The 22,968-nt window shown below is 44.9% G+C and overlaps 1 protein-coding gene across 2 annotated transcripts in view; it reads left to right on the forward strand.

The window, feature by feature from the left end:
* The window catches only part of dcdc2b (doublecortin domain containing 2B), a 55,718-nt gene that overhangs the window by 28,523 nt on the left and 4,227 nt on the right, over positions 1 to 22,968 (forward strand). Inside the window, exons 5-10 of one of the 2 annotated variants that reach the window (XM_073027938.1) lie at positions 1,904 to 2,050; positions 3,551 to 3,590; positions 10,725 to 10,781; positions 12,733 to 12,922; positions 13,852 to 13,955; positions 17,926 to 17,988. In XM_073027938.1, coding sequence (XP_072884039.1) covers positions 1,904 to 2,050; positions 3,551 to 3,590; positions 10,725 to 10,781; positions 12,733 to 12,922; positions 13,852 to 13,955; positions 17,926 to 17,988 — 601 coding nt within the window. The remainder of the gene's footprint in view (positions 1 to 1,903; positions 2,051 to 3,550; positions 3,591 to 10,724; positions 10,782 to 12,732; positions 12,923 to 13,851; positions 13,956 to 17,925; positions 17,989 to 22,968) is intronic. The other variant, XM_073027939.1, reaches the window with a different exon arrangement.

Raw genomic sequence — 22,968 nt, forward strand, 5'->3', positions numbered from 1 at the left:
GTTTGCTGATCCGGTTAACCACATTATCATCCGGATCATTGACATTAGATGACAAACAATCAAAGGACACAAAACTGATCCCTACGGCCCACCTCTAGTCACAGGCCTCCAGTTGGAGAGGCAGCCCTCTACTGCCACTCTCTGGCATCTCCCACAAAGCCATTGTCTAATCCATTTTACCTCATCCTGGATGCTGAGCGACTGAACCTTCCTGACCAGCCTTCCATGCAGGACCTTGTCAACTGCCTTACTAAGGTCCATGTAGACAGCATCCACTTTCCTGGTAACTTCCTCAAAAAACTCCGTAAGGTTGGTTAGACAGGAACTACCACGCACGAAACCATGCTGACTACCCTTAATCAGTCCATGTCTATCCAAATATGTATATATCTGGTCCCTTAGAATGCTATCATATTGTGATCACTGTCTCAAGTTCCCTGATTAAATCTGGTTCATTACACAACACCCAATCCAGAAATGCCCTTCATCTAGTGGGCTCAATCACAAGCTGTTCTAAAAAGCCATCTGGCAAATTCTACAAATTCCCTCTCTTTGGATCCTGATTTTCCCAATCTACCTGCATATTGAAATCCCCTGTGACTGTCATAACATTGCACTTTTTACATGCCTTTTCACTCTCCCATTGTAATTTATATCCCATATCCTGGCTACTGTTCGGAGGCCTGAATATATCTCCCATCAGGGTCTTTTTACCCTTGCAGTTTCTTAACTCTACCCAGAGGATTCTACATCTTCTGATCCCATGTCACCACTTTCCAAGGATTTGATTTCAATTTTGACCAATACAGCCACCACGTCCCCTCTGCCTACCTGCCTGTCCTTCTGATACAATGTGTATCTTTGGACGTTAAGCTCCCAACTATGACTGTCTTTCAGCCCACAACATCATACCTGCAAATCTCTAACTGTGCTACAAGATCATCTAGCTTATTCCGTATGCTGTGTGTATTCGAATATAACACCATCAGTCATGTATTAACCATATAACCATATAACAATTACAGCACGGAAACAGGCCATCTCGGCCCTTCCAGTCCTTGCCAAACACCTAGTCCCACCGACCCGCACTCAGCCCATAACCCTCCATTCCTTTCCTGTCCATATACCTATCCAATTTTACTTTAAATGACAATACCGAACCTGCCACTTTGTGGCAAAAGTAAATGAAGAGGTATGTAACAAACTAGCTAACAAGCAACAATTCCACTGTGCACACCAGGCCATCATCACCCTTTTTGATTTTGCCCCCAAGGTTACACTTCAAATCCACTAAAAGCCTTAAGTTTGCGGACAACACAACTGTAGCAAATCTCATATCTAATAATGATGTGACCTGCTTTCAAAGAGAGGTAGGCCGTCTTGCAGCATGGTGTGCTACTAACGACTTGGAGATTCATGCTCTCAAGACTGTGGAAATGACTTGCTATGTATGCCCGCAAAAAATGAATGTCAGGGTTGTATATGGTGACACTTATGAACTTTGATAATAAATTTACTTTGAACTTTGAAATTAAAAAATATATAAATACATAAGGTTTGCTCGTATCGATAGATTGATTGTATGCACATCAGGCAACACTAGGTCCAGCCATATCTGTACGTAAGTTGACTGTCAGGGGTCAGGAATTGATACAGTAGTGGTAGTGGGGGGGGGGGGTTGTTCAGTGGGGGGGGGTGCTAATCAGCCTTACTGCTTGGGGAAAGGGTCTGTTTTTGAGTCTGCTGGTCCTGGCATGGATGCTACGTAGCCTCCTCCCTGATGGGAGTGGGACAGACAGTCCATGAGCAGGGTGGGTGGGACCCTTCATGATATTGATGAATCAGGAGCTCCTTTAGTGGTCTATAATTTCAGCCTGAGTAAGAGACACCTCATTCGCTGCAGGCTTTGTACCACAGAGGGTCAGGTGATGAGGAATGGAGCTCAGCTGGAGAGTGGACAGTATTACGTGGCTGTTGGGTCTGAAAAGTTCAAAAATCTGCCTTACCTTGAACTCTTGGTTTCCAAATCGTCATTTCAGAATGCTCTCAGGTAAGCTCACTGCCCGTGTGGGGTTTGGTCTGCGTTAACACATTGCTTCATAGTTTATACATACCCGCTTTGATCAAGGGACTCATTGGGGGTGAAATTCCACTTATGTTGGTAAATGAGTATTTGTCACTCTTCCTTCATGATCACTGACCTGAAAACTAGATTGCAATCTCATAAATCACACCCAGCTCGACGTGTCCAGAGTCTAGCACTGAGCTGATATGTGTCTCTGATAAAGATACTAAACGGGGGAACTGGAAAGCCGGCTGGAATCTGACCAAAGCACGCAGCAGATATTGTGGGTAACATGGGTAGATGATCTGCAACTCTGCCTCCATGCTGTGCTGTGACCGTGGTGCCATAGATGTCCCGGGCACTGAACCATCTGACATCACTCACACCCATCACCTGAGAAGCACTGAACCTCGACACATTCCAGACCCAACCACACCCTGGCTGACAGGTCTTGAAACTTATTAATTAGTTTTGAACATCTCCACCTGGAGGTGGTAACAATCCAGAGTTTGTGGAGTGCGAGGGGAGTAAAGTCAATTGCAACATCCACGAAATGCTGGAGACCTCAACAGGTCAGTTGGCATCTATGGGGGATTTAATAAACAGTCAACATTTCAGGCTGAAAACCTTCATCAGAACTGCAAAGAAGGGGACAGAGCCAGAGTAGAACAGTGGGGGTAGGGGGAGGAATGAAAGGTAGCAAGTGATTGTTGAGACCAGGTTGTGGTGTGGGAAAGGGGTGATGATGGGAGTTGATGGGCGAGAGATAAGGGGCTGAAGAAGAAAGAATCTGATAGGAGAGGACTAGCGAGCATGTGAGGAAGGGAAGGAGGAGGGGAACCAGAAAGAGGTGATAGGAAGGTTGAGGAGAGGAGAAGAGGAGAGATGGGAATCAGAATGGGGAGTGGGAAAGGGAGAAAGGGAAGAGAGGAGTAATTACTGGAAGTTAGAGAAATCAATGTTCGTGCCATTCAGACAGACAGAATATGAGGTGTTGCTCATCCAACCTGGATGTGAGAGCTTTAGAGAGGGTACAGAGGAGATTTACCAGGATGCTGCCTGGATTGGGAACGTGTCTTATGAGGAAAGGTTGAGTGAGCTAGGGCTTTTCTCTTTGGAGCAAAGGAGCATGATATAGAGCTGTATAAGTTGATGAGAGGCATAGACAGCAAGGACAACCAGCTCATTTTTTCCCAAGGAGGAAATGGGTGATACCCGAGAACATACTTCTCAGGAGATTGGAGGAAAGAACATGGAGGCTGAGTGCAAAGTAATCGAGGATGAAAGGTGATGAGCGAGGTGTACAAGATGTCAATGTTTTAGATGTCTTGCTGAATCTCTGCCTCCTAAGGAAGTAGAGGCACTGTTGTGCTTCCTCGGGTAATTGCATTTACATGTTGGGGCCAGGATAGAACCCCTGAAATAATAACACATTGAGGAATTCAAAATTGCTAACCCTCTCCACCTCTGATCCTTTTTTTCCAGACATCAGGAAACAATGAGACGCAAGAATCGTGGCAAAGAGGTAAAATTTCCATTAAACGGGCATGTTGGGAATCCAAACTGTTCTCTGAGACCCAGGGTAACCTGTGGCGGCAGGAATGCCTCTTGCCAAAAATCTCTCTAACACATTGGCTCCAGATCTGCCTGTATGGTTTGAATTGGAACTGGGTTATTATTGTCATGGTCCAAGACGCAGTGGGAATGTTTGTTTGTGTGCTATCCGGACAGATCATGCCACACATCAGCAAACTGAGTTAGTATGAAGGAGATCACAATGCAGAATATAATGTTTGCAGAATGCAGATTTTCCAACATCTTCAGAATCTCATGTGTTGCAGAATAAACTGTTACATTACAGAGAAAGTGCAGTATAGGTAGGCATTGATAATGACTGGGGTCACCCGTCTTGTAAAGACACTGCCCAGAAGAAGGCAATGGCAAACCACTTCTGTAGAAAGATTTGCCAAGAACAATCATGGTCACAGGAAGACCATTATCACCTTCGTCATTGACAAGACTCATAATGAATGAATGATTGAATTATTGAATGTTACCTTGGAGATAATTCTGGGAATTTGGCATAGTGAGGATACATACCAAACGGATGAAGTGATGATTCTCTATGACATAAAGGAATGATTACTCCAAGCCAAGTATCTACAGCTCCATATTGACAACCCTTTATCCTGACTGAGAATGCCAGCTTCCATAGTATCCAGGACATCTTCAAGGAGCAGTACCTCAGAAAGTTGGCATCCATCATAATGGATGCTGCCTTTCTGAGGCATCACTCCTTGAAGATGTCTTGGATACCTAACTGAAACCTTTTGAATAGTGAAAGGCCTTGATAGAGCGGATGTGGAGAGGATGTTTCCTGTAGTGGGAGAGTCTAAGACCAGAGGACACAGCCTCAAAATAGAGGGGCGTCCTTTTAGAATGGAGATGAAGAGGAATTTCTTTAGCCAGAGAGTGGTGAATCTGTGGAATTCATTGCCACAGGCAGCTGTGGAGGCCAGGTTTTTATGTATATTTAAGGCAGAGGTTCATAGATTCTTGACTGGTTAGGAGAATGGGACAGAGAGGAAAATGGATCAGCCATGATGGAATGGTGGAGCAAACCTGATGGGCCAAATGGTCTAATTCTGCTCCTATATCTTATGGCCTTATACTACAGAGACTAGTACCAATAAGGGAGCTGACTAATTTTACAACTTGCTGTAACATCTTTCTCTCCTGCGCAGTAGCCCCCTCCCCACCATAGCAGATGGTGATACAGCCAGTCAGTATCTCTCCAAAGCAATGACCCACCCCCCCCCCCCCACAAGCAAACAAAAGCATCGGCACCCCCCCACCGAGCACTCAAGTGTGCAGCAAAGCATCAATAAAGACACAGACTTGCAGTAGCCCAAAGACTACCAGTACTTGTTCCGGTATTCGACACACCACGGGCTCTCTCTCTCCCTAATAAGGGAAAAAGAGGTGTCTCCGTTTCACAGCGAGGGGATAACAAAACAACTCGCTGATTTATGGTGTTAAAAGTCTGATGTGTCGCTTTTTCCGAGCTCTGTAACCAAAGAACTCGGGTCCCTGGGCGCACAGCCAGCAGCCGGCTCACTGCTTTTCTGTCTCCCACGATGCATCAGACGGCATCACCGGCCTCGAGTCCGCCCGCCTGTAGAGCCACAAAAATCCGGCACCCTGAAGGTGATCCAGCCTTCTAGGCCGTATCCTTGGCACGTCAAAAAGCAGCCGGTTGTGAGGGCCCGAGAGCGGGTCCCATTTCCCCAAAGAACTGAACCTTCTTTATAGTTTTATTTTATATATATTGATCTATATATATATTTTAACTTCTTTATATCTGTATAAATATCTTGCATTGCATTGTACTGCTGCCACAAAGTTAACAAATTTCACGACATATGCCGTTGATATTAAACCTGATTCTGATTCTAATTCTACAACTTGTCACCAACACGTTGATCTGAATAATCTGGTAGCAGGCTGAAAGCACCTCTGTGCATTATTTTTATCAAATTGAAATAAAGATAACCTTTATTTGTCACATGTTCGTTGAAACATCGAAACCTACAGTGAAATGTGTCATTTGTACCAATGACCAGCCTGGTTGAGGAAATGCGGGGGGTGGGGGGGTCGTCGTGCTTCCTGTGCCGACTAGCACATTCCCAGCTCTCTCACGCTAACACTGTATGCGGGAGCAGAATCAGCCGGTTACAGGGGGAATGTACCATCTCCTTACAGTCAGTGGTGGGAACTGAAGTCCGATCACTGGCATGGTAAATTGTTACACTGACCGTGGGTCAATAAACCCAATAACTTTGCCACTGTTCAGTGAGTGGCATAGAAAATTATACCATCCAGTGTAGCTTCCCGCTGGTCTGCCGCAAGGCACACTTTTAGATTAACTTGAAGATAAGACCATAAGATATAGGAACAGAATTAGGCCATTCAGCCCATTGAGTCTGTTCCATCATTCCATCATGGCTGATCCATTTACCCTCTCAGCCCCAATCTCCTGCCTTCTCACTTTCTCCTGACCAATCAAGACTCTGTCAAACTCTGCCTTAAGTATACATGAAGACATGGCCTCCGTAGCTGCTTGTGGCAATGAATTCCACAGATTCACCACTCTCTGGATAAAGAAATTCCTCCTCATCTCTGTTATAAATTGACCCCCCCCCCCCCATTCTGAGGCTGTGTCCTCTGGTCTTAGGCTCCTCCACCATAGGAAATATCCTTTTCACCTCCACTCTATTCAACACTCAAAAGGTTTCAATGGGGTCACCCGTTGTTCTTCTGAATTCCAGTGAGTACAGACCCAGAGCCATCAGACGCTCTTCACATGACAAGCCTTTCAATCCGGAATCAATTCAACCCTCTCCAATGTCAGCACATCCTTTCTTAGGCAAGAGGCCTAAAACTGCTCACAACACTCCGGGTGAAGCTTCACTCGTACCTTACGAAGCCTCGGTGTTGAATATTTGCTTTTATAGTCTAGTCCTCGTGAACTGAATGGTGAAATGATGCATCCCATTGGATGTTTTGCATTCACCTTCCTCACTATCGACTCAACCTGCAAATTAACTTTTGGGGAATCCCACACGAAGACTCCAAGTCCCTTTGCAGCTCAGCTCTTGGAATTTTCTATCCATTTAGAAATTAGTCTACACTTTAATTTGATGAAGAAGATGATGTTACTGGAGATAAACGTAAACGTATTTACCAAATGCCCTACCATGCCTTTTTGAGCGTTGCCCAGCTGATGACAGTTCCCTGTTCATGGAGTCTCTTTTCTTCTCTGCGTCACAGTTACACTGAAGATTTTGCCAGGGTAACAGTGACACAATGAGTGGTGCTGCTGGCCACAGCTTCAGACGCCCTCGGTTCGATTCTGATCTTGTACTGCCTATGTGGAGTCTGCACGCTCACACTGTGACCACATGGGTTTCCCCCGCATGCCTCCTGTTTTAGCACATGGAGGGCTATGTGGTAGGGCAGGGTTAGATTGATCTTAGAGTAGATTAAAGAGTCAGCACAAGATTGTGGGCTGAAGGGCCTGTATTGTGCTGTAGTGCTATGTTCTATGTTTCTTCTGCATCCCAAAGACATGCAGGTTGGTGGATTAACTGGCCGCTGTTAATTACCTCTAGTGCAGGCATGTGGCATAGGAGAGTTGGTGAAGATAAAAAGATGCAAAGATTCAAAGTACATTCATTATCAAGCCTGAGATTTGTCTTCCCACAGCCAGTCACAAAACAAAGAAACACCATGGAACCCTTTCAAAGAAAAACACCAAACACCCAACATGCAAAAAATAAGAACAAATCACACAAACAGCTAAAAACTAATGAAAAACAATATAAAACATCAAACCACAGAGTCCTTGACACGGCCCAGTTCAGTTCAGTTCAGTTCCGTTCAGCACTGTGGCGTTTGTTAATTGCAGCCGCAGAGCCAGTCTGCCACGATCAAAGTTGCAAAAATGGGATTCGAAGTTCAAAGTTTAAATTAAATTTATTCTCAAAGTACATAAAAGCCATCATGTACAACCCTGAGATTCATTTTCTTGCGGACATTGAACTGTAAATCCAAGAACCACAATGGAGTCAGTAAAAGACCGCACCCAACAGGACGGACAAACAAGCCGTGTGCAAAAGACAACAAACTGTGCACATACAAAAGAGACCAATAACTATAAATAAATAAGTTCAAAGTACATTAATTATTAAAGTATGTAAACATTATACAACCTTGAGATTCATCTCCTTACAGGCACCACGAAACAAGAAACCTAAAAGAACTCATATAAAAAAATTCCAACAAACACCCAGTGTGCAGAGAGAAAAGAGAAAAAACAAGTTCCAACAATAAAGGCAAGCAACAGCATTGAGAATGTCCATAGATACAGGGCCCGGAACAGCCGGAGCAGGCCCCCAGCCCCAGTCTCAGTGCAACGAGGAGCAGAGCAAACATTGCAGAGAAGTGAGCTGAACTGGGCCGACCTTCGCTTCTGGTCCTGACACCTGCCTTTTCAAACTATCCAGCCCAGTGCTTAACTTGTCCAAACATTGAGTCATAACGTGCACTATGATCGATATGCATCGGGCCTGGACCCACTGCCACATTTTGGCCCATACCCAACCTTCCCAAATTGGCCCAGTACTTAGAATGACCAAACCTTGTTCTTGGTTTAGGCGGATGGACCTCAAATGCGCCTCTAACTCTCCTCTGCTCTGCTTGTCCCAACTTTGCCTCAAATATGCCTCAACCTCACCTCAACTTCACCTCACAACCATTCACATCAACCCAAAAGGTTCAAAGGTTAATTTTGTTGTCAAAGTATGAATGCAGAATACAACTCCGAGATTCGTCTTCTCCAGATAGACAGGAAATACAGAAAAACCGTGGAGTCATTGAAAGAAAAAAAACAGCAAACCTCCCCCCCCCGCACAAAAAGAAAAAGAAACAAAAACTCACAAACCCCAAACCCCCAATCCCCCAAACCCCTCCCTAACAAAAAACTAACATGTTGCCCACAATGGAAAAAAACAGTGACAATAACAGCAAACACATCTCTCGCACACAAGCACGCTAAAAATCGCCCTCACATAGAAGCAGCAGCAAGAATATTAGACCCCAACCACGACTCAGCCTGATTTTCATTCGCCTGTTGTTAGCGGTGGGTCGAGAGGCCAGTCTCCATACTCCATCACCCACGTTCACACAAAGCCAACAGCCGACAAACACTAAAGACATTGTTAAGTACTGGAAAGACTTTAGAATTCAGCACTGCAATTGCAAAGTATTGGTTCAAAAAATTCCCATTTGCCCAAGTCCAGTCCTCCTCATTCAATGTCAAAGCGAAAGGGTGACTCTACAACAATGGCTCTGGCCTTGATATTTAAACACGAGCATTCTCTGAGTTTTTAGTTCAGTCAATGCCAAAACCTCAGCTTTACCCTTTTCAAATTTTCTTCAATACAGCAGCAGTGAACATTTTCAATCTATTATCAAAAGCAACTCACGCAGAACGCTAGAGGAATTCAGCAGGTCAGGTGCTACCTATGGAAATGAATAAACAGTCAGCCAGGCCGAGACCCTTCTTCAGGACTGAGAAGGCAGGGGGAAAACACCAGAATAAAATGGTGGGGGGAGGGGAAGGAGGATCGTTAGAAGGTGAGAGGTGAAGCCAGGTTGGTGGGAAAGGTCAAGGGCTGGAGAAGAAGGAATCTGATAAGAGAGGAGAGTGGACCATAGGAGAAAGGGAAGGAGGAGGGGACCCAGGGCAGGTGATAGGAGGTGAGAGGAGGTAACAGGCCAAAGTGGAGAATAGAAAAAGAGGGGGGGGGGTTTATTGGAAGGAGAAATTGATATTTATGCCATCAAGTTGGAAGCTACCATAATGGAATATAAGGTGTTCCACCTCCAACCTGAGGTGGGCCTCATTGTGGCAATGTTCCTGCTGCTGTTTCACATATTTATATGACTCATTGTTTTATAACAAGAGTGTCAGTAACATTACCTATACATGCACCTCACAATTTATGTCAACCTGTCAATCTTCATGCCATGTTACTCAGGAACTCATGCTAATCTTATTTCATCACTGTCTGTGCTGGATTACAACTATATGTACAGTGTGTGACTGTACGTACTATGTGTGATTGCTTGTACTGTGCATTATTGTATGTATTGTGTGTGACTATTGGTACTGTGTATGACTGCATGTACTGTGTGTGACTGTATGTACTGTGTGTGACTGTATGTACTGTGTGTGACTGTATGTACTGTGTATGACTGCATGTACTGTGTGTGATTGTTTGTACTGTGTGTGATTGTTTGTACTGTGCATTATTGTATGTACTGTGTGTGACTGTTGGTACTGTGTATGACTGTATATACTGCGTGTGACTGTATGTACTGTGTGTGACTGTATGCACCGTGTGTGACTGTATGTACTGTGTATGACTGCATGTACTGTGTGTGATTGTTTGTACTGTGTGTGACTGTTGGTACTGTGTATGACTGTATATACTGTGTGTGACTGTATGTACTATGTTTGATTGTATGTACTGTGTGTGACTGTATGCACTGTGTGACTGTATGTACTGTGTATGACTGTATATACTGTGTGTGACTGTTGGTACTGTGTATGACTGTATATACTGTGTGTGACTGTATATACTGTGTGTGACTGTATGTACTGTGTGTGACTGTTGGTATTGAGTTTGATTGTATGTACTGTGTGTGACTGTATGTACCATGTGTGACTGTTGGTACTGTGTTTTGCACCTTGGCGCAGAGGAATTCTGTTTCCTTTAGCTGTATACATGTGTATGGTTGAACGACAATGAACTTGAACTTGGAACTGTTGTTTGTGGTACAAGGATACAACTACAACAGTCAGCCTCCGGTTGCCTCCATCTACTGGGAACCGTGAGCCTGGGTAACATTTTCTATGGTCATCAAAAGGAAGTCTTCTTGAAGATTCAGGAAGTATGGTTGTTCTACTGTTGAACAACTTTGGCTGTGGTCAGTGCCGTGGGGTGGTGGGCAGGTGATTGATACCTGAAAGGTTTGGAGAAATATCTAACTCTGGAACTACTTTTAAATTGCTTTTCCCGGTGGATGTGAGCAGTGCACCGTGGCCCAGGATGGAGTCAGCGATTCTGCGCTCTTGCTTCCGCCCAGTCAGGTAGGTATCACCAGTACTCGAGGCATCAGATTCCTCACCAGCCACCCATGAACAATCTGCAGATCAGCTGGGGCCTCCTGTGTTTCATTAAAGTTATTGGGCCTGGACAGATCTTAAAACATCAGGAGCAACACACAATCTGCTGGAGGAACTCAACGTGTCCAGCAGCGTCAGTGGAAGGAATTGCTGATGTTTTTGGTTGAGACCCTGTGTCTGGACTGTGGGTGGAGAGGGGCGATTTTTTTTCTCCCAGTTACAAGGTGTACACTACAGTCCACTTGCTGTACATTGCCAGTGGCAGGAGGGTCACCAGGCAGGTGCAGCACTGCCAAAACGGGCCGGGAAGAATTCAGGCTAGGCCGCAGGCTTCAGTCAGTGCAGCCAACAAGACGAGAGGAATCATTAGCCCAGCTTCAGGCAGCACGAAATGAAAAAGGAACACTTCCTAAAGTTCCAATAGATATGATGGTACAACATTTAAGACATGCTTGGATAGGTAAAGTCATTGAGTCATAGAAAAGAAAGCACAACACAGGCCCTTCAGCCCATCTAGTCCATGCCGAACCATTTAAACTGCCTCGTCCCATCAACCTGCACTGGAACCATGGCCCTCCATGCCCCTCCCTATCCAAACTTCTCTTAAACAAGGGTGACTTGGAGTGCATCATACTGCTGAATAGGACAAAGCTGAGGGAGTGACTTTGATAGAATCTGGACCTACCTGCCCCCATGGATCCTACAGCAGTGTTTTGTCAAAAGTCCTCGAGGAGCTGCCCAACGTTATTCTGTCAGTAACATCATAAAGCACCGATCATTTGGCCCATTGTGCATCCTGGTTGGTGGGAGCTCACTGTGCTTTCATGGGCTTCCAGGCTTCATACGTTCTAAGAACATAAAACATGGGAACAAAATTAGACCATTCAGCCCATTGAGTCTGCTCTGCCATTCCATCACGGCTGATTTACTATCCCTGTAACATTTAATGCACTAAGTAATCGAGATAAGTGGTGGGGTGGAGATATGCCCCTACCAAAGGAGGTATAAGGTGCTCCCTCCCTCCACTAGCCTGCAGGTCACCCTTGGGCAAGGTGTAGCACCTGCTTAGCCCCTCGATCAGGGTCATGTGAAGCCATGGGAGCAGGTGTGGACGGTCGTATGAGCAGTCGGTGCACATCACAAGTCCTGGTTGTGCGACCACTGATCCCAGACAGACAATCTCTGAAGAGTATTGATAATGGCTGCGGTCACCCGTCTTGTGAAGACACTGCCCAGAAGAAGGCAACCACAAAGCAGTTCTGTAGAAAAACTTGCCTGGTGCAATCATGGTCATGGAAGGACCATGAACACCTACGTCATACAACACAGCACATAACAAACAAACTAATCCAGATCCTATCAAGCTCCGCTTTAAATATACCCAATAACCTGGCCTCCACAGCCGTCAGTGGCAATGAATTCCACAGAGTCAGCAGCCTCTGCCTAAAGAAATTCCTCCTCATCTCTGTTCTAAATGCACATCCCTCTATTCTGAGGCTGTGTCCTCTGGTGCTCGTAACTATGACCATAATTACAAAGCATTTCATTAGGTGTGAAGCACTTGAAGATTTAAGATAGCATAAAGCTGAACGTGGAGATTGAAGCATCATAACATGCAGTGAAATGTGTTGTTTGTATTTATGATGAACATAGTCTGGGATGCTTCTGGCATCAATTTAGCGTGCCCACAACTTACTGTATGCTTCTTGTGGAATGTGGGGGAAATGCTCACAGTCAGGACGAGAACTTGCCAACTCCTTACAGACAGCAGTGGGGATTGAACCCTGATTGTTGGTGCTGTAAAGTGTTGTGCAAAGCGTTACGCTACCGTGCCGCCCCCAGCATCCCCTGACCATGAAAGGCATGAGAGAAGATGCAAAAACTTCTGCTTTTCTTTTAATCGTTTCACTTGCAGTTGGACAAGCGGAGGGTTCAGTCCACAGGAGACGCTGCAGAAGCTGTGGCGCTCGTGCCTCCACAGACTGTGAGGGGTAAAGGGAAGAGCTTCAGCCAGGAGAGAAACTCTCTGTTCTTTGCAAAGCCGGTTAAAGTGAAGTCGAACCGGAGCGTCATTCGGGAGTCGCAGGCAGGAACCGGCAACAAAGGTTAGAAGTGGGTCTGGGATTGGCTTATTGTTTCACAGGTATCAAGGTGCAATGAAAGTCTTGTCTGACATACTGTTCATCCAGATCAAATCATTACACAGCGCATCGAGGCAGAGCAAGGGATAAGCCCTCACAGTAAATGCCTGGGCTCTGCACCATGATAGTTCAAAGCCTTCATGAAATTTTGCTGCTGTAGATTACCCCTAGTGTAGGAAAATCATAAGGGAACCAGGAACTGTTTTTGTTGTTGTGTAAATAGGCCGATTACAGGGCTACAACCCCTCAACCATCAGGCTCTTGAGGTTAATGCCCCTCCTCCCTTTCTCACCCCATCCCTGACATATTTAGTTGTTTGCCTGTTCTCCATCTCCCTCTGGTGCTCCCCCCCCCCCCCCCCCCGCCTTTCTTTCTCCCGAGGCCTCCTGTCCCATGATCCTTTCCTTTCTCCAGCTCTGTATCACTTTCGCCAATCACCTTTCCAGCTCTTAGCTTCATCCCACCCTCTCCGGTCTACTCCTATCATTTCGCATTTCCCCCTCCCCCCTCTGCTTTCAAATCTCTTACTATCTTTCCTTTCGGTTAGTCCTGACGAAGGGTCTCGGCCCGAAACGTCAACAGCGCTTCTCCCTATCGATGCTGCCTGGCCTGCTGTGTTCCACCAGCATTTTGTGTGTGTTGTTTGTATTTCCAGCATCTGCAGATTTCCTCATGTTTGCTACATAATGACGATGTCATATGACTCGGCACATAATGATGAAGATGATGATGCTGAGAAGAGCGATGTTAGTAAAGGTTCCTGACACCTTGATGTATTCTGAGTCCAAACGAGTTGAGTTAGCATTGACAGAGTGAACCGTTCCCTCTGAGAAATCTTTGAGTGTTGTCTCGTTGGCTGATTCAGTCTGTTTAATAAACTTCATGTCTTACAGGGGGCAGAAGTGTCTTCAAAGTGACTGAGAAGCGATCTGAGCTGCGAGGAGCTCAGGAAATACCTGACGATGACAACACTAGGGTGGAGCTCCCAATCGATAAGGTGGGCCACGATTTCAGGCACTGCTTCTCATTGGTTATCTCAGTGTTACCACAATCTCTCTTTCATCAGACCATGGGGGAAGGGGGAGGCAGGTTACTCTAACAAAGATGTCCGTCAGATGTCATGTAAGAGACTGGTGGTCCCTTTTATAGTTGCCATATTTCCTGTGATTCTGTGTTGTGAGACTCTGGCAAATTTAAGATTCTCCGACACTCTACCGTGTAACAGTGAAGAAGAAAATGTGCAGTGGAACTATGAGACTAAATATAGAATTGGCAGACGTCTACCAGCAAGTGAATCAAATGTCCTCTGTGTGTGACCATATGACTTAAGACATCAGAGCCGAATTCAGCCATTTGGACGACCAAGTCTGTTGGCCCATTCCATCATGGCCGATTTATTTTTCTCTCCTATAGAGTCACAGATTCAAAGAGTCATAGAATACTACAGCACAGAAATAGGCCATTTGGCCCATCTAACCTGTGCAAACTATAATTCTAGAATGTCCCATCAACCTGTACTTGGACCATAGCCCACCATAGCCCTCGCATCCATGTGCTTATCCAAGCTCACTAAATGATCTCACTTTAAGGACTCTTTATCTCATTATCTCATGTTCTCATTATTTATTGCTATTCATTTATATTTGCATTTGCACAGTTTTTTTGTCTTCTGCACTCTGGTTGATCTTTCATTGATTCTGTTATAGTTACTATTCTATAGATTTACTGAGTATGCCCACAGGAAAATGAATCTCAGGGTTGTATGTGGTGATATATATGCACTCTGAAAATAAATTTTACTTTGAACTTTGAATTTTAAACTTTACTTAAGTGTTACAATCAAACCCACATCTGCCACTTCCTACCCAGATTTGTCAACCCAAATTGCAACACCTCACACTTGCCTGAATTAAATTCCACCTGGCATTTTTGCAGCCCGTTTTTCCATTTGGTCCGGATCCTGCTGCAAGCTTCGATAGCCTTCCTTGCTGCCCACTACATCCAACCTTGGTGTCATCCACAAATTTTCTGATCCAGTTAACCACATTATCATCCAGATCATTGATATAGATGACAAGCAACAATGGAACCAGCATTTTTTCCCACCACTAGTCACAGGCCTCCAGTCAGAGAGGCAATTTTCTAGTATCTCTCTCATAAAGAGATTGGATTTATTTTTCTCCCATAAAGCCAGTGATGAATCCAATAAGACCAGAAGACATAGGAGAGAATTAGGCCATTTGGCCCATCAGGTCTGCTCTGCCATTTCATCATTGGCTGATCCATACCCCTGTCAGCTTCAATTTCCTGCCTTCTCCCCATATCCCTTCATGCCCCGACCAATCAAGAACCTATCAACCTCTGCCTTGAATGCACCCAGTGACCCGGCCTCAACAGCCGCCTGTGTCAACGAATTCCACAGATTCACCACTCTCTGGCTGAAGAAATTCCTCCTCATCTCCGTTCTAAATGGACGTCCTCTATTTTCAGGCTGTGCCCTCTGGTGCTTGACTCCTCCACCAAAGGAAACATCTTCTTCACAACCACCCTGTCTAGGCCTTTCAACATCCAATAGATTTCAGTTAGATTCCTCCCCTCCATTCTTCTAAATTCCAGGGAGTACAGGCTCAGAGCCATTCATCACTGCTCATATGAAAACCCTTTCATTCCTGGAATCATTCTGGTGAACCTTTTCTGAATGTTTACTAGTGTCAGCACATCCTTTCTACCTCACCAGAGCCTTATACAGCTCAGCATCACATCCCTGCTTTTACTACCTCATGGATTTATGAATTCAGGCCAACTTGGGACTGACCCAACTTTGTCAGGTCATTTGCTGCCCCTGCATCCACTACCGTTGGTCCTCCTCACCCTCTCCTCCACCAAGCTATGACCAGAATGTGCTTCCCATCAACCCAACCCTTTCCTTGGATTCCTGATAATGCCTTAACTGAAAGCTCCAATAGTCTCCACACATTTGCCCCTTGGCTGTCAGAACCTCCTCCCCTCATCCCTGCCCCCTCAGGAGCTGCCCTATGACTGACCATGGTATCCTTGACCACTCTACGGTGGTGGAGTTAGTGCTGGAGGGTCCTTTATGCACACACACAATGAAAGGTCAGGTCTATGCATTCAGCTTGTGCCATTCTCCAGCATGATCCCAGTTAAACATTCCTCTGGAAGCAAAGAGCATTTCTGAGAACTTCTGGATACATGGTCCACGTGCCACACACAAGTTCATTGCCATGTGATTCGTTAAACTTCTTTTTATGTGAACTGGTTTTCTAAAATGGTTCATTTATTTAAATCTATCTCTGTTATATTTTTATTAATAGTAAAACAATTAAATAACCAACAGGACTCCTCATTGTTCCTTAAAGCACCCTATAATTATTGTTACTAAGTCACGAAACAATGATAATCTCTGCTCAAAATTATCATGGCAGGTGAGAGAATTTTTTTAGATTATTGCCAATTTACAGTAACGGGGTGGAGATACGTCTCTACCAAAGGAGGGGTGAGGCGCCCCTTCCCTCTGCTATCCTGCAGGTCACCCTTGGGCAAGGTGTAGCACCTGCTTAGATCCCCCCAATCAGGGTCATGTGAAGCTGTGGGGACAGGTCGTGGGTGGTCGTATGAGCAGCTGGTGTTCATCACAAGTCCTGGTTGTGACCACTGACACCAGGCAGACAATCTCTGAAGAGTATTGATAGTGGATGGCGTCACCCATCTTGTAAAGACACTGCCCAGAAGAAGGCAATGGCAAACCACTTCTGTAGAGAAATTTGCCAAACAATCATGGCCGTGGAAAGACCACGATTGCCCACGTCATACAACACAACACATAACAAACAAACAATTGCCCGTTTGGGCACACGTTCTCTAAAAGGTTCGCCACCCCTGCCTTCAGCCCTCACTCTGTGAGTGTGAGTGGAAGGAGCCCACAGCAGACCCTGGCTCAGCTGGTCACATTCTTACATAGAACAGGGCAGGGCAAGAACAGGCCCATCAGCCCACAATGTCCACACCAAACACAGTGCTGAGTTAAACTGAATCTCTTAGAGTCACAGAGACAACACAGAAATGTACCCTTTGGCCCATCTAGTCTGTGCTGAACCATTGAAACTGTCTAGCCATAGCCCTCCATACTGCTGCCATCCATCTACCTATCCAAGCACAATAGTATAGTGATTAGCCTGATTCTGTACAGTACGGGCGACCTTGGTTCATTTCCCACTGCTGCCTGTTAGGAATTTGTACGTTCTCCCTGTAACTGTGTGGTTTTCCTCCCACAGTCCAAAAGCATAGCTGTTGGTAGGTTATTGTAAATTATCCCACGATTAGGCTAGGATTTAGTTGAGGCATTGCTGGACAGCGTGGTTCGAAGGGCCAGAAGGGCCTGTTCAGCACTGTATCTCAATAAAATTAAAATAGATGTTGAAATCAAACTTGCATGCACCACTCACACTGGCAGCTCATTCCACCCTCTGAGTGATGACGTTTCACCTCTTCTTCCCCTTAAATATTTCACTTTTCACCCTTAACCCATGACCTCTAGTTGCAGTCCCACCCAAACGCTTCTACCTGTACGCGACCCGTATCCCTCCACTCCCTGCATATTCACTGGTCTATCTAACAGTCTCATTGGGCACCAGAATGTGTGCGGGCAGCCCCCAGCACATCTTTCGGTCGTGTTGGTTGTTGACCAAATGACTCATCTCACTGTACGGTTCAATGTACAGTAAATATGTGAAAACTAAATCTGAATCATGGAAATTATTAACGTATCTGCCTCCACCACCATCCCAGGCACCCACCACGCTCTGTCTAAAATAAAACTTACCCCGTGTGTCTCTTTAAAACTTAACCTCGCTTACCTTAAACGCTTGTACTCTGTCGCCTGATGTTTTGACCCTGGGGAAAAGGTTCTGACTATCGACCCTGGCCATGCCTCTCATATCTTGCAGATGGTGGCTGAAGTTATTGAAGATGAAATCATTCCTGAAAGTGCAACGTATCACGTTGATCAGGTAATGTCTATTTCCTGGGCGATATTCTTTTGGAGGATGTGAACGAAACTGTAACCCTTTGTTCATTTTTTGGAACACGAAGGCAGGAGTGATATTTCAGATATTTCTCTCTCTCTCTCTCTGTTCAGATGAACAGTAGCTTTTGGTGGGCTCTAGATCAAGGTCTCTGGGGGCTTGTTGTTTGCATGGTGGGTGGTGGGGGGGCTGATGCTTCTGGGCAGGGTTCATGCATTTGCTGCTGATTATGTATGGAGGGGGAGTGGGGGCTTTGGGTTTCTAACATTTTTCTGTTATTCATTCTTTGGGGGGGTTTCTTGTTTTGTGGGTGTCTGTGAAGAGTAAGAGTTTCAGGTTGTTTACTGTATACATTCTCTGATATTAAATTGAACCATTGAACTGGATTCTTGTTCAACACACAAAACACATGAGGGACTCGGCAGGTCAGGCAGCATCTGTGGAGAGTAATATACAGTCGAAGTTTTGGGCTGAGCCCCTTCTTCAGAACTTGGCTCAAAATGTCTACTGTTTCCCACCACAAATGCTTTCTGGCCTGCTGAGTTCCTTCAGTGTGTTGTGCACGTGTTTGAAGACTTCCAGCACCCATAGAATCTCCAGTGTCTCAGGAAACTTGTCTTGCTGCTCTGTCTCCTCTCAATCACTATTCACCAAGCCAAACAAGACAGAAGCATCCCAACGTGTGATCAGTGTGGTAGTTGGATTGAGCTTGATGAGCACAGGAAGTCCAGAGAGGGCCAGCAGCCCTTGCTTAGGGCTGGTCTAAGTCTTGGCTGCCAGCTGCTTCTCTGGCGATCTTGCCCGCTCTGTGTTGTTAGACACAATGCGAGACTTCACCATGACACCAGTGGCTAAATTGAACCAAAGTCTCAAAATAATGGAACTCAGCAGGGTTACTAACTACAGGCACCACCACAGTATTACACAAATCCAACATAGACATGGACATAGACCACCACAATATTACACACATCCAACATAGACATGGACATAGACCACCACAATATTACACAAATCCAACATAGACATAGACATAGACCACCACAATATTACACACATCCAACATAGACATGGACATAGACCACCACAATATTACACAAATCCAACATAGACGTGGACATAGACCACCACAATATTACACAAATCCAACATAGACATAGACATAGACCACCACAATATTACACACATCCAACATAGACATGGACATAGACCACCACAATATTACACAAATCCAACATAGACATAGACATAGACCACCACAATATTACACAAATCCAATATAGACATGGACATAGACCACCACAATATTACACAAATCCAACATAGACGTGGACATAGACCACCACAATATTACACAAATCCAACATAGACATAGACATAGACCACCACAATATTACACAAATCCAATATAGACATGGACATAGACCACCACAGTATTACACACATCCAACATAGACATGGACATAGACCACCACAATATTACACAAATCCAATATAGACATGGACATAGACCACCACAGTATTACACACATCCAACATAGACATGGACATAGACCACCACAATATTACACAAATCCAACATAGACATGGACATAGACCACCACAATATTACACACATCCAACATAGACATAGACATAGACCACCACAATATTACACACATCCAACATAGACATAGACATAGACCACCACAATATTACACACATCCAACATAGACATGGACATAGACCACCACAATATTACACACATCCAACATAGACATGGACATAGACCACCACAATATTACACACATCCAACATAGACATGGACATAGACCACCACAATATTACACACATCCAACATAGACATAGACATAGACCACCACAATATTACACAAATCCAACATAGACATAGACATAGACCACCACAATATTACACACATCCAACATAGACATGGACATAGACCACCACAATATTACACACATCCAACATAGCCATAGACATAGACCACCACAATATTACACAAATCCAACATAGACATAGACATAGACCACCACAATATTACACACATCCAACATAGACATGGACATAGACCACCACAATATTACACACATCCAACATAGACATGGACATAGACCACCACAATATTACACACATCCAACATAGACATAGACATAGACCACCACAATATTACACACATCCAACATAGCCATTGACCACCACAGTATTACAGACAAACATAGACATGGACATAGACCACCACAATATTACAGACATCCAACACATTTAATGCCATCCAGAACAGAGCCCCATCTTTGATGTCAAGGCACTCCGTGACAGTTGAGCTGTTAGGGAGATCACACTCTGTCTTGTACACGGAACGGTATGTTAGCACAATCACTTTACAGTGCTAACTATGAGATTGGGGGTTCAAATCCTGCCACTGTCTGTAAGGACTTTGTATGTTCTCCCCGTGACCGCATAGGTTGCCTCCCACATCCCAAAAAATGTACGGGTCAGGGTTAGTGAGCTGAGGGCATGCTATGTTGGCCCCAGAAGCATGTCGACATTTGCAAGCTTCCCTGAAAAATCCACATTGATTTCATTTCATGTAAACGGCACATTTCATAGAACATAGAGCAGAGAACATAGAACATAGAATATAGAGCAGAGAACATAGAACATCGAATATAGAACACAGAGCAGAGAACATAGAACCTAGAACTTAGAACACAGAGCAGAGAACATAGAACATAGAATATAGAGCAGAGAACATAGAACATAGAACATAGAGCAGAGAACATAGAACATAGAACACAGAGCAGAGAACATAGAACATAGAACACAGAGCAGAGAACATAGAACATAGAACATAGAACACAGAGCAGAGAACATAGAACATAGAACATTGAATATAGAACAGTACAGCACAGGAACAGGCCTTTGGTCCACAGTGTTGTACCAAACTAGCTATAAAGCAAATCAAAAAACACTCAACACTAATCCCTCCTACCTACACAATGCCATATCCCTCCATCTTCCTCACATCCATGTGCTGATCCAAACGTCTCTTAAAAGCCTCCGATGTATTTGTCTCTACCACCGTATCAGGCAGCGCATTCCAGGCATCCACCACTCTCTGAGTGAAAAAACTTACCCCTCACATCCCCCTTTCAACTCAACCCCTCTCACCTTCAATGCATGGTATTAGACATTTCTACCCTGGGATAAAGATACTCCCTGTCTACTTGATCTCTGCCTCTCTTAATCCTATAAACCTCCATCAGATCTCCCCTCAGCCTCTGCTGCTCGAAAGAAAACAACCCAAGTTTATCCAGCCTCTCGTGATAGCACATGCCCTCTAAACCAGGCGGCATCCTGGGAAACCTCTTCTGCACCCTCACCAAAGCCTCAATATCCTTCCTATAGTGGGGTGACCAGAACTGTACGTAATACTCCAGATGTGGCCTAACCAGATTTTTATAAATTTGCAACATAACCTCCTGACTTTTGAAATCAGTGCCTCAACTAATAAAGGCAAGCATTCCATAAGCCTTCTTAACCACCTTATCAATCTGTGTAGCCACTTTCAAGGGTCTATGAACTTGGATTCCAAGGTCTCTCTGCTCAGCAACACTGTTAAGGATCTTGCCCTTCACAGTGTAACTCCCCTTGCATTTGCCCTACCAAGGTGCAACACCTCACATTTATCTGGGTTAAACTCCATCTGCCATCCCTCAGCCCAATCTGCAACTGATCCAAATCGTGCTGTTTGTTTCAAAGTGTATGTGACAAATTAAACTAGTCTTCTCTTTGGTGTTCATTGTCTGACACTTGTGTAATGTGAACGCTATTTGCTACACACTCGCCCTTGCCTGAATGTTGTCTGGGCCTGCTGCACACGTATGGGCTGATTGATTTGTCGAGACCATCGGTAAATATCCTCACTTCTGACCCAGGATTAAAGGAAACTCCGTGATGGAGCAGCTGAAGATGGACATTGTCCTGGGGCAGGAGTAGTGACCTCCAGAAACCCCAGTGTGTGGTTACACAACCCCTGTTAGTGAGGAACGACAACAGCCAATGAAATGTTTTCCCTCTGATACCCCAAGACCCTGGCGTGGGGCTGCCTAGATGACAAGGACAGGTCAACATGTCGTCCAGCCAGTGCATGTCCCTAAAACCGCATCTTAGGCAAGTGCAAGTTCAAACTGAAAATTGAAGGGTTAGATTGATCTTAGAGTAGATTAAAAGGTCAGCACAACTTTGTGGGCCGAATGGCCTGTACTGTGTGGTAATGTTCCATATTCTATGTTCAAATCAGGCTCACTGCTGGCATGAGACACATTTTCCTAAGCTGGAGGGTGTTTAATTAGTACACTTTGGGAGAGTTTGCTGACTGTCTCATTCTAGAGCTCTGCCTCTTTTCAAGCAGAGTTTACAGCCAAAACAAGATAATTAACCATGACTGGACTAATTTACTGAGCGATCAGAAGCTGCAGAAGCGAGGAACCAGGGTCCACACTAGTACCACAGCTCACCGACTCTAGAGACCGAGGGAGCCAGTATACGAGATCGAGAGAGAGGGAGCCTCCTCGGATCATGGAACCAGGGTCCAGATCAGTGTCACAGCTCACCGGCACTAGAGACTGTTGCAGGACAGTACATGGGGTTGAGAGAAACGGGGGAGTCTCCTTGAACCATGAAACTAGGGTCCACAACAAAACCGCAGCTCACCAATACTAGAGGTCGAAGGAGACAGTGTATGAGATTGAGAGAAGGTGGACCTCCTCGAACCATGAAACCAAGGTCCACAACAGTACCACAGCTCACTGACACCAAAGGCCAAAGGTGATGGTATTCGAGATTGAAAAAGAAGGGGGACAATCTCTGAAACCTGTCAGGACATTCAGTGTTTATGAATATTCCTTAGAAATTCACAGAATATTAGGCTGCTGGAAAATTAATCACAATAAAAACTGTCGACT

This window comes from Hemitrygon akajei, chromosome 24 (genome assembly GCF_048418815.1).
Source record: "Hemitrygon akajei chromosome 24, sHemAka1.3, whole genome shotgun sequence".
Lineage (NCBI taxonomy): Eukaryota > Metazoa > Chordata > Chondrichthyes > Myliobatiformes > Dasyatidae > Hemitrygon > Hemitrygon akajei.